Raw genomic sequence first — 12,723 nt, forward strand, 5'->3', positions numbered from 1 at the left:
AACTTATTTCAAATGTTCAAATATTCCCTAATTGTCTAAGTTGGTAAAATTCTAGCCTAACAGAAAATACGAAAGATGAAATGAATGATTGATAAGAAGTGGTACTTAAATAAAACTTTTACTAAAATAAGAGTACAAGAATTAGAATAAATTAGTAGACGAACACAAAATGAGGATAAGTAAAACTAAAAAGTAAAATATTCTTTATTGTACACCAAGATATATAAATGTATAAATAACAAAATAGATTTTTGTACAATAGGCGGCCTTATAAATCGCTAAAATAGCGATCTCTTCCAGGCAACCTTAGGGTAACCTTAGGGTAGGGTAGGATAAGTAATAAGTATATTATTATTTATATTCTTACCTTGGAGAACCACTTCTAACACAATGCAAAGCACCCCAATGATATCTGCACGTTGGGTTTGTATCTTTGTCACAATGCAAATCGGGCATAAAACGTCCTTTGTCCAGCAAAGCATGTTCCAGCGTACAAGGGCACACCCAGACTTGAGCTGCGTAGTTCTTCAGGAACCGGTCGTTTCTTAGCCAGTTGTTGCACATGGTTTGCGGCCAGCGTGCGCCGTGGATTCTCTCCCATTGGGGAGCAAAGTACCAGCCGAGAGGGATTGGCCTACTCCATAACACCCTGGTAAATAAAAAAAAAACAGATCAAGTGAAGAAATAAGACTTTTAAATTATATGTGATATAATACGGAAATTCACGATTGTCGGAGTTTTTCTCTTTACTTGCGCTACAACATTGCTACCTGGCAAATTTTATGATTCTAGGTCAACGAGAAGAACTTTATAGGATTTGATTCCCTTGCCGGGTCTTGACAGATAGACAGACACACAGACAACAAAGCTACAAGAGTTCCTTTTTTCTCTGGAGATACTCTTTTAATATTAGAATTACGGATATTTTTCTGTGTGGTCTTTCCAAAGGGCCCTAGATGGTCTATATATAATATAGGTTTGCAAATGACTACCAGAAAAGTTTTGGTCCATCATCGCATTTTGCATAGCTGTTGTTTTCGGCTAGTTTTGCATTTCGTAAATAACTTGTGGGCAAGCAGATACTTACGGTGAAATCGGAACACCTTTATACACCTCAGGAGTAGTCAAATTGATCTGGATAAACCCGAACTGCATGTCGTTGTGCATGATATTGTCTCTGTTGCGGAAGTTCTGTGGATTTATCACATACTCTCCTGTATTGGCAACGCCCATTTCTATCATATCAATAAACTCCAGCTGCGGTCTGATTGTGATTTCCTTGTAGCCCCACAAGCTGATCTGTAGCTGGACATTCAGGTTGGTCGTTAAATTGAAGCGGTCCCACGTTATGCGGACTTCTGGAGGTAACCTCTCGTGGACCGAGTTATCCGGGAAGAAGATTCTTTCAGTGGCAGTTGCAGGAGTTTCTGGAATGTTTAATTTAAGTTAAGTTAAGCTAGACAAAAGTACTAACAATGTTAAGTGATGTTTTGTTATACTAACACAATTATGGATTACGATTTACGGCCTGAAATAAAAATTTATTTATTTAATTTCCTTTGTTCCTAATTTTATATGCTACAAACATTTGGTTTGTCGATGGTAAATACTTCTAGTAAGTAATAATAACAATATTACTTACTAGCGGCTAAAGCCGCGGGCGCTTCACTCAGTGAAAATATAAATTCTTTTGAAAATTTGAATTTCGAAAATTCCAGCCTTATTCCTTGTCTACATTATAAAGACCTAGAAAGCTGTTTGCGTACAGGTTCCTATGCAAAATTACAGTTTTCTAGGTCCAAGGATTTGAGGAGTCAGTAAGTGAGTCAGAACTTTTCATACTTATTAACCAGTAGTACCTACTAAGAAAGGCTAAAGGCTCTACTAAGGGTATTATCTCATAAAAAACAAACTAGAATTAGAATAGCAAATAGATCCTGGATGAACATTATAATACTTATTATTGCTTGTTATTCTAACTCTGGTTTATTAACTACAAAGTTTAGTACAAAGTGTGTTTCTTACCAACGAAAAATTTTCCCTTCCACTTATAGGGCTCGTTGTTAATAGCGATTTCGAATCTCGCGTAACCGTTGTGCCAGAAACGTGGTTGTACGCAAATAGCTCTGTTTTCATCTATAACGGCTCCGATGACTGACTCCGTGTCGAATCTACATGAGATCCGGTCGGTTGGTTTGAAGCAAGGGCCGGTGATGTTGACGATGGTACCGCCAAGCATGTTACCACTTTCGGGGGCGAACATTAGAGGAAGGTTGGCTCCGTCTGAAAATTAATACATTTTTAGGAAACGAGGTAGATATCTTACTTTCATAATTGAAAATACTAATTAATTGTTCATGTAAATTTAATTTTTTTTTGTGATGCAATTACCGGTTTTCGAATTTTTCCTTTACTTGTGCTATAAGACCTACCTGCCTGCCAAATTTCATGATTCTAGATCAACGGGAAGTAACCTATTTAAGTTTTCTTGACAGATACAACAGATGGACAGACAGGTAGACAGACAAATTTATCCTATAATAGAAGGGTTCTATTTTTTTTTCTTTTGAGGTAGGGATCCCTAAAAAGTGAATAAGTATTACTTATGTAAATTGTGTACCTATATCCTTGTTACATGTGCCCATAAGGATGTTCTCGTCGATCCTGAAGATGTGTCGTCCAGGGAAGCCGTTGGCCCAGCCTCTTCCGGTCAAGTCTCGGAGCACGGACGCCTGGGAGTACGGCTTGTATTCGTAGCTGCGTGTAGCGTTGCCCGCGTTGAAACCAATCTGGGACAGAAATTTTTCAATGAAAAGTTAAACGGCACTAAAACCCGACTACTACCCGCGAACTGCCGATACCCATAGTAAAATTATTTTTCTAACGCTTAATGTATTTTAATATATTTATGAACTCATTTGACACCCCACTTGATACAATAGCAAAAAAAATTTTGGAGACTACCACTTTTATGGATGTAACATCCGTCAGGTCGATTTTTTCGTACAAAATGTAGTCTATAATCGCCCGGACTATAGTAACTAATCGATTATACCTCATTCATCAAAATCGGCCCAGTAGTTTAAGTTCTTAAAGTTTGTGTGGATGTGTGTGTGTGTATGTATGTTTATTACTCTTTCACGCAAAAACTGCTGGACGGATTTGGCTGAAAGGAATGGAGATACATTATACCCTGGATTAACACATAATATGCTACTTTTTATCCCGGAAATTCAATGAGTTCCCGCGAGATTTTTAAAAATCTATATCCACGCGAACGAAGTCGGGGGCATCAGCTAGTATTTACTAAATCACATCATAAATGGCGCTGATCGTCATTAACTTCTTCAGCTGTTAGAGCGAGACGTTAAATACTGAAGTGTTAATTTTCTTGCATGATGTACGGAACCCTGCGTGTGCGAGTCCGACTCTAATATTTCTACGCTACTATTCCTTCCTTGAGCCTCAATAGCTCAACCGGTAAAGGAGTGGACTGAAAACCGAAAGGTCGACGGTACAAGCCCCGCCCGTTGCACTATTGTCGTACCTACTCCTAGCACAAGCCTGACGCTTAGTTGGAGAGGAAAAGGGAATATTAGTCATTTAACATGGCTAATATTCTTCATTAAAAAAATAAAATAAAAATGATGTAGTTAATTGAGCGTGTAGGCAAACTATTTATATTATTGCTTATAACTTCATATTTACTTACATAAGCTGGGACACCACCTTCCCCAGTGGTGGTATCACCACCAGCTTCAGTGTGGGAGCTCCAGTTGATCTCGAGGTAGTTGAAGATCGCATAGGTAAATACTTCATCAGTCGCCAGTACCATTTGGAAGCTGTTTGTCTGTGAAAGGATCATACATCAGACTTGGTGATTCCATATCAACAAGTTTTTATTAACTAGATTTCATGTCGGTCTGTTTGTTTGTTTGTCTGACCGGAACAAATCTTTTAATCGATTTTAAACTAACTTCCCGTTAAGCTTGAAATTTTAAATATAGGTTGGAATTCAATAACAATATAAATTTTTTTTCTCTCTCGTCTGGCTTTACAAAGATTAGCCAATGTCAAGTTAGTAGTTATTTACAAGTTAGGGAAACTATATAAGTACATGGACTTCGTCTGTGCCGGCGCTTACCTACACACTTCCCAGTCAGTTCCACCACGAAAAACTCCAGTAAAACACAAAACCCGGCCACTTTTAACAAAAAAAAAACACTCCAAAAAAGCAGAACACGCGCGCCAGCAAACGCCAAGACAGACGAAGTCCAAACAACATTAACTTAATTCCTTGTCTGTTTGTTTGTTAGTTTTTCTTGTAATATGTCTGTTGTCGAAAAAATTTGCGATCGAATTTAGACTAATGATGAGCTAGAGCCTAGAATTTGGAACATAGATTGGAACTGGATGATATTAATTGGAAATACTTGGACTAGAAGGTACGATTGTATCTGGCAGGGAAAATGGAAGCCAAGAGAATGGAATTCCATTTCCCAGTACTGCACCTGTAGTGTCTATTAAAAACGAGTCCGTAGAATTTCGACTGTGTAGACGTGGACGTTCTTAAAGTAGGTGATAATACATAGAATCACAAGTGTAAATTAAAAATTTATAACACCCCCGACAAGTGAAGGTTACAGTAACTAGGAAAGGGCTGATCTTCTTTGATTGATTGAGAACTTTCAAACGGCTGAACCGATTTTCTTGGATTATAGCTAAGAACACTGTCGATCAAGCCCAAAAAAAAAACTAAATTAAAATCGGTTTATTTGTATAGAAGCTACGATGTCACAGACAGATACACAGATACTTAATAAACTCACCTTAAATAAAGCGTTATCAATACCACCGGCAAAGGACATATTCTTCCAAGTAATCGTGATGGCGTGTTTAGGGAAGAAGGCTTCTGAACCAATGACACCTTCACGAATATCCCACGTGATACGTTCCCTCATCTCCACACCAAGTTGGTCTGTACGTGTCTACAAAGTAACAAGTGTAAATTAAATAACACCCCCGACAAGTGAAGGTTACAGTAACTAGAAAAGAGCTGATAACTTTCAAACGGCTGAACCGATTTTCTTGGATTATAGCTAAGAACACTCTCGATCAAGCCACCTTTCAAACAAAAAAAACTAAATTAAAGTTTAGGAGCTACGATGCCACAGACAGATACACAGATATAGACGTCAAACTTATAACACCCCTCTTTTTGGGTCGGGGGTTAAAAAAAACTTGAAAATATATTTTTGAAAATTATTATTATCTATGTTTTAGAAGTCGTCGAATAGCCTAGTAACCAACCTGTAAATCTCTGTCCATCCTAAAATAAACACCAGGTCTTCTTTGATCTGGGTCCTCGGGACGCTGGCTTCCAATACGGCACTTGCTGAAGAATATGCCGATGAAGGAAGGGTCATTTACTGTAGGCCAGTCTTTCATAGGGAACGATAAGGGGTAGGTGTAGTGGTCTGGTGGATCGCTGAAGTAGAGATAGCCATTCATGGACAACTGAAAAGGGATTTAAATTTAGTATAACTGAAAGCTAGGTATAACCTTCTTAAATGGTTGGTAGAGCAAGTCTAAAATACAAATGCTCTCAATAGGATTGTTGATAAAACATTTGAAAGAAATCGTAGAAGAGCTTGATAAGTGGTATATCCTCAAAACTAGAAAATGAGGTAGTTAATTCAATTCTTTTGAAGTTGGCAGCGCATACGCATAATTTTGCTGATGCTACTGACATTCTGTATAATAATACATACTGGGTAATAGTTAATTACTCAGGATTAGATAACCCTAACCCTAACCTTAACTATAGAAGAAACTTGATAAATATGAAGATGGAGATAACTATTATAGTCATTTCTGATCATCTTCAGAGTTGTGATCATATTTACTCAATTAATGTTCTAGAAGGTATGGATTAAAGAAATTGGTCAGCGGTTCAAACTCTGCCCGTTGCATATTGTTTAGTTGGACGGGAAGGGGCATTATTTTAACATGGCTAATATTCTTTAAAAAAAATTAAACGACAGCTTAAGAGAGGGTCTAGGTAAATTTTCAGACAAAAAGCGATAATTTTTTTCTTTAAAAATTTACAACTACACTATCCTCTTAACTTACTCTTGTATAATTAAATCTGAACCCAAAGAATGGCAGTTGGAAATTGAAGTTCTTGTGAATCTGTGGCGTTGACGTGTGAATGTCTCTTTGATAATCCCCGATATCCTCGTTGCCTCCTCGATCGTAGAACCAGTACATAAAGTTAGATCGGATTTGGGCCAGCCTTTGTTGAGTGATGATGTAAGGCTGGCCATTGTTTTGGTAGCTGGTATCAGGGAGGACTCTGCCATCGATGTGGTCTGAAATTAAATATCTTATTTTATTCATTCAGGAAAGTCAACAGTTAATACATTTGTTAGGTACATAACACTTAAAATTATCTTAGGGTTACGTGATAAATGCATAACTTATTACAGGCTATCACACTGTGCTATCTCAGCATGCGCTAATTATACAAAAATATGGTAATAGCCATTATTAAAACAAAAATTGTTATTGTAAGATAGGCTCGCACTTGAATACAATCATGCCTGATAAAAAGCAATGATGAGGTTTCTAGGAGGATGCATGATTGCCTTGAAGTCACTCTTGCCGTGAGAGTATCTCTACATAGTCTAAAACTTCTGTCCTTCAATACACTTAGATCTTTTAAACTATGCAACGGATTTTCCATTCAGCGACTCGAATATATCGAGTCTCGAGTTGGTACCTGCTTAGCAGAACCATCCCAAAGGTGGCAACAGTACTCCATGCCGGACCGACCGAACTGAGCCTGATAAGTAGTAAGGCGTTGTTTTGGAATGAAGTACCGCTTTACCTTGTTCAGCATACAATTTTTTTGGCAGAGAGCCTTTGACTCGATGCATATACCGAAATTTAGGTTGTGTTTGATGTCAATTATCAAGGGCTTAATGTGAATCACTAATCGGATATACTTTGGTGAGTAAGGGAACCATTTGGAAGAGCTATTTAGGGTGAAAGAGATGGAGGGAATTAATACTAATATATCGATTAATATTGAGGTTATTATTTCTTCCTATCTTTAGTATACATACTTGAGCAATATTGTTAAATTTTTTGCGATTAATTAACTGACATATTTTTATTTATGGTATAATTCCAACTAAAAGTTACGTCAGTATACAGAGATAGAGATGTGGTTCGTTATTAGATTTCTATGGTCTAAAATACCCTTAGTGACTTCCATAATCGTAAGGATATGTTAGGGCTCCGGAATGTTCTAAAAACTTATCAGAGAGTTAATCACTAAACTATATATTCTACTTTATTAGTCCAGTAGAGGGCACACGTCCAAGTGATTATTATACTACATGCTAATGGGTAGGTATCCACTTTTCTTCACCTGGCTATAAAATTGTGTATATATTCAGTATAGGCCGGTAGAAGTCTAATGTAGTATCGACGAGTTCTGATAGTATTGATAGCTTATCGTTATCACTTTCATTATCATTCAACAGTTATTCCTAGTACGGGTGATGTCAGCTTGTTATTAGTAACTTCTTTGTTTTAGTATAGTCTAATAGTAGCATCCGTTTTTAAGTAAGAAGAATAATAAAGAAAAAAAAAAAAAAAAAAAAGTAAGAAGATGTCATGACTCATGGTCACATGTTGAATATATCCAGCATGCTGATTCGCTAACTCAGTATTCAACGATGAATGAGAGTCTGAGAGTTGGTTCTACATTGCTGCTTCACTGAATGAATTTAAATATTTTTTCGTAGAAACCCTTCAATGGATTAAAAACAAATATCCGATGAGCTTGGTGGCTTTCAGATGTGGAGGCTTGATGTTAATGGCACAGAATATATTGATAACTAGCTGATGCCCGCGACTTCGTTCGCGTGGATGTAGTTTTTTAAAAATCCCGTGGGAACTATTTGATTTTCCGGGATAAAAAGTAGCCTATGTGCTAATCCAGAGTATAATCTATCTCCATTCTAACAGCCCAATCCGTCCAGTAGTTTTTGCGTGAAGGAGTAACAAACATACACACACACACACACATACACATACAAACTTTCGCCTTTATAAAATTATTGGATTAGCACATAGGCTACTTTTTATTCCCGAAAAACAAAGAGTTCCTACGGGAATTTTAAAAAACCTACATCCACGCGAACGAAGTCGCGGGTATCAGCTAGTTCCTAATATGCACCAAAAACTAGAATTCGTTCGAACATGAATAACAATATCACATTGCAGGTTTAATAGCAAAGCGCGATGAAGATAATTAGGTATCTAGAGATAAGGGCTCCATATTTTATCAGGGCAGATAAACAATGTACCTAGCTCGTTTTGAGTCATGTTTAGAACTAGTAAAGGCCTTACGTTACAAAAGTTATGGAAAATTGAAAACGTCTGTAGACCACAGGAACTTCATTATAAACAGGCTTCTTTTAATTTGAGGTAGATAGCTTGCCCCTGTCTATCCCTTAGTAAGTAATTATCTCTGTCGTCCAACCGTTTGCCTCTGTTGTGATCTGGAGGACTCTTTCCCGCAATCCTTTCTTCCAAACCTAACCTAACCTTGACACTGAGAAACGGACTCCTCTTTATAACTATTATTATATGTATATCCTACTTAATATGCCATTACTGCTACATTCTCATTACAAAATTATTACATCATTCTACATTAGAGCCTCGATAGCTCAACGGTAAAGGAGCGGACTGAATTCCGAAAGGTCGGCGGTTCAAATCTCACCCGTTGCACTATTGTCGTACCCACTCCTGGCAAAAGCTTTACGCTTAATTGGAGGGGAAAGGGGAGTATTAGTCATGATTAGCATGGCTAATATTCTTTAAAAAAAACAACGTAGTTTAGTTCGACGTGTCTAGGCGTGAAGGTTTGTCCATAGAACGACTAGTGGTGTAAGGGAAAGATCAGAGGCCAAGTGCAGATGATTATTGATTACCTATAAGATAGATGGATCAAATAAAGCCACAATGCAAACCCAATCGCCCGTGGGTGCAAGAAAGGCAATCATCAAGGAGGATTAGAGTGGAGAAGGAATGTCAAGCGAGCCACAGCTGAAATGATGATCATTGCCCGTCTATTTCGTTCAGTTAGACTGTGATCGAATAATCCAAAAAAAAGTCTGCCAAGACTGCAACACCTAAGAAGCTTAAATTCAAACAAATAGCTCTTTTGGAAAATCATCTTATGTTTTTACAATACTACCTTTAGTACTAAGCTGTGCTAGTATATAAGATCATCAAAAATGTAGAAATTATGACCAACGTCATTAATCTTCTGTAAATATGACAGTTATTTACGAGTGAACGTACTTTTAAGCTTTATCAATGGATGCAGAGCGTTTATGTGCACAGTGATTTAATTCATCACTGACTCATATCTGACTCATCCTCGTCTATATCAACATTCCAACGATAGTACTCATTAGGTCTTTCAATGGCCACTTTTTCAGCTATCAGGGAAATATTTAGTTTCCATCCTTACTTACTCCTTACTTAAAACTATATTCACTTACTCTACGTACCTAAGTATCTATTCTATCTTATCCTACGCATTCTCAAATTTTTTTAACATACAAGTAGACTTTTTTTAAGCTCTTGCACCATCAAACCTCTTCCTAGCGAAATTCTCGTTTAATGAATTTCAACTAATGCAAGATATGGGTCCAAAGAGCAAACAATAGATTTAGTTCCATAGATTATTATTTAGAACTAAAGTAATGTGTGTACGTTCATATTTTAGATCTGACTGATAGATTTATCTTTAGGTTCTTGCTATCAGAGGTATTCAATCGTTTGTTCAGCGATTTTCGCTGAATTAATTGTATTTCTTAGTTTATTTCATTTTCAGTTATTTTTTTTTTAAATCGCTGGATTCAGGTGGTGCAAGACCGTGGCGTAGAAGCCCCTATCCATACTTAATATTATAAATGCGAAAGTGTGTCTGTCTGTCTGTCTATCTGCTACCTTTTCACGGCCCAACAGTTTAACCGATTCTGACGAGGTACAGGGTTAGCTTATAACCCGGGGACGGACATAGGCTAAAATCAAAGAATTCCCACAGGATTCTAAAAACCCATCCGCTTAACCGATTTGTATGGGTACAGAGGTAGCTTGCATCCCTGTGATTGACATAGGCTTTTTATCCCGGAAAATCAAACAGTTCCCACGGGATCTTTAAAAACCTAAATCCGCGCGGACGAAGTCGCGGACATCCTCTAGTTTACTTTACAATATGACTTATATTCAGCAGTAGACGTCAATCTGTTGATAATGATGACGATGATGATCTTACCGTATTCTGAAGTTGTTGGGAAAGTAGTACCAGGTGGAGCTATAACTTGACGCTCATTTTGGGAATCACTTGATCCAAAATCAACGGCGTCCAAATTCGTAGGTGTATCCCCGACTAAACCATCGTTTAAAACTTGATACTTCCCACTTTTCACTTCTAATGTATCTGTTTGTTCTATTAAATCTACCAATGAATCGTTTTCAGTTTTTTCTGTGACTGCAGCAATAACGCCTTCTGGATTTGCAGCTTCATCCCCATTTCCACTTACAGTTCTTTCATTTTCATTCACTATTTCATCTTGTCCTAAAACACTGGCACTTATTACTAATGTTGCTATAAAAACTAATTTAAGTTTAAAACCCATAGTTCCTACACTAGCACAATTTTCTTCAATTACATTATTTTCAGTCCTTTGCCCGTGTTATCTCATTGATAAGGTTTTTTGCATCGACGACAGGTTCTTTACTATTGTAGTCCGAGACTGGAGTGTGTGCACATTGTGTGCTCAATAACCACCCGTTATCTCGAGTAAATATGATAAGATATCAAATAGGAACGTCGCGTTGGGTGTGCCAAATTCTTTGTCATAATCCACCTGCCCTGTAGGGCCCCTGTATTTACATTGCACCTGTAATTAAGGTTTCGTATGACATATTTAGGGCACGTCGTCCATCCTCATCAGTACAACAATGTATCGAATCTAAAGCAAGAAAATTGGTATCCTCAACACAGTCATGCGATACTGCACGCCGGAATAGCTTCATAACTTGTACCAAGCTCAAGTTCTCCCGTGCATTGAGTACTGCATCCATGATTAGTCTGCCAAGTACCAGCTTGAAGCATTGAATTGGTGGGATTGAAGACTTATTGGTGACGAAAAGTTGGTAAATTCTAACCTTCAAAGTTTGGAACATTGGCGCAAAGTTGCCTGTCTATCGGAAAACTATACAGGGTATATCGGGATAATACTGTGTTTAAATAAAAAATACTGAAAACAGTGATTTATAAAATAGTTTGTAAGCTGCAACATGACCAAAACAAACGAACATTTATGGGGTTTAATTTCACAGTTCACTGCGATGTTCTAGCTCAGAAAAGAAAATATTTCGTGCGCCCAATATATGATGTTCATAAATTATTATGTAGGGAACCCTAAAAGAGCGAGGCCCGACTCGCACTTGACCGATTTTCAAACTTGTATTTAAAGCCCCTGTCTTTTTCCAGCGATCCAGATATGGCCGAAAATTTTGTAGAACCCAGGATAAAATTATTGTACCTAAAAACGGTTTAATATTATTTCAATGCTTTAAAGGATTCTTAACACTGTAATCAATAAAAATATTAAAGGCTCAGAAAAATGACTGATTTGATACCTATGTACGTCTCGTCGGTACAAGTAAGATAGTGGTTTTCTTAAAATAGTTATAAATTACTCATTCAAGGTTTTCTTAGAAACAACATTTTGTACCGTAAATTTATTTCAACCGTATCAGTTATGATAACAATAGTAGGTGCTGATTATCTTTTATCTATAAAACAACCTACCAACCTACCTATATACCTATTCCAAGCCTGTATGCGTCCATTGCTGGACATAGGCCTTCCCAAGAGCGCGCCGCCAAACACGGTCCTCCGCCTTCCTCATCCACCCGCTCCCCGCCACCTTCTCAGGTCATCGGTCCAGCGGGCTGGGAGTCGTCCAACACTGCGCTTACCGGTACGCGGTCTCCACTCCAGAACACGTCTACCCCATCGGCCATTGCTACTTCAGCTTACTTATCCTTTGAGCTCAGAGCTATGTCAGTCGTTTTTGTTCCTCTACGAATTTCCTCGTTCAGCTAACAATAATTACTAATTAAGCACCGCTTGTGACGGTAGTTTATAAAAATCTTTTTAAAAGGTTATTATTGTAGGTTATTATTATTGTAGGTGTATAATAGACCTTATTTAAGAGGTTTATGGCGTAATGTTACAGCGCCATTAAAACGACATCTAAAGCCATCTTCTTTAAGTTGGCGCAAACAACGCTGAAAAGCTTATATTTTCAAAGCTCTAATTTTTGCTTTTGATTTTCGAACGCCTGCCAAAATATTTAAAGCAAAATTTAAACATGAAAAAATGTTCTGTAGAATTTTAGGAGGCGTCGCTTGATGACCAAAACAAAATTATTTGCAAAGTCCAAAAGTGCCGAAACAAGTAGGCTAAGGGCTTTTCAGGCAAATGTGAATAGGAGAAAATATTTATTTAATCACTTTTCATCGGGTTTTCTTGTGGTTAACCGCATGCCTAGACAATATAATATTATGTACCTAGATACCTATTTAGTAAACCTACTTAATTTATCATCATTATCATCTCAC

The 12,723-nt window shown here is 37.5% G+C and overlaps 1 protein-coding gene across 3 annotated transcripts in view; it reads right to left on the reverse strand.

The window, feature by feature from the left end:
* Window positions 1–10,862, reverse strand: part of LOC123876404 (protein mesh) — a 26,411-nt gene extending 15,549 nt beyond the window's left edge. For 2 of the 3 annotated variants that reach the window (XR_006798348.1, XM_045922646.1), the window contains exons 1-9: window positions 10,364–10,862; window positions 6,133–6,371; window positions 5,311–5,517; window positions 4,830–4,988; window positions 3,713–3,850; window positions 2,621–2,789; window positions 2,026–2,283; window positions 1,088–1,427; window positions 368–649 (exon numbers count right to left, since the gene is read on the reverse strand). Coding sequence is in view for 2 of the 3 variants with exons in the window: in XM_045922646.1 (XP_045778602.1) it covers window positions 368–649; window positions 1,088–1,427; window positions 2,026–2,283; window positions 2,621–2,789; window positions 3,713–3,850; window positions 4,830–4,988; window positions 5,311–5,517; window positions 6,133–6,371; window positions 10,364–10,727 (2,156 nt within the window). In the remaining variant the exon portion in view is untranslated. The remainder of the gene's footprint in view (window positions 1–367; window positions 650–1,087; window positions 1,428–2,025; window positions 2,284–2,620; window positions 2,790–3,712; window positions 3,851–4,829; window positions 4,989–5,310; window positions 5,518–6,132; window positions 6,372–10,363) is intronic. The other variant, XM_045922645.1, reaches the window with a different exon arrangement.
* Between the last annotated feature and the right edge of the window lie 1,861 nt (window positions 10,863–12,723).

The sequence above is a fragment of the Maniola jurtina genome, chromosome 21 (genome assembly GCF_905333055.1).
Source record: "Maniola jurtina chromosome 21, ilManJurt1.1, whole genome shotgun sequence".
Lineage (NCBI taxonomy): Eukaryota > Metazoa > Arthropoda > Insecta > Lepidoptera > Nymphalidae > Maniola > Maniola jurtina.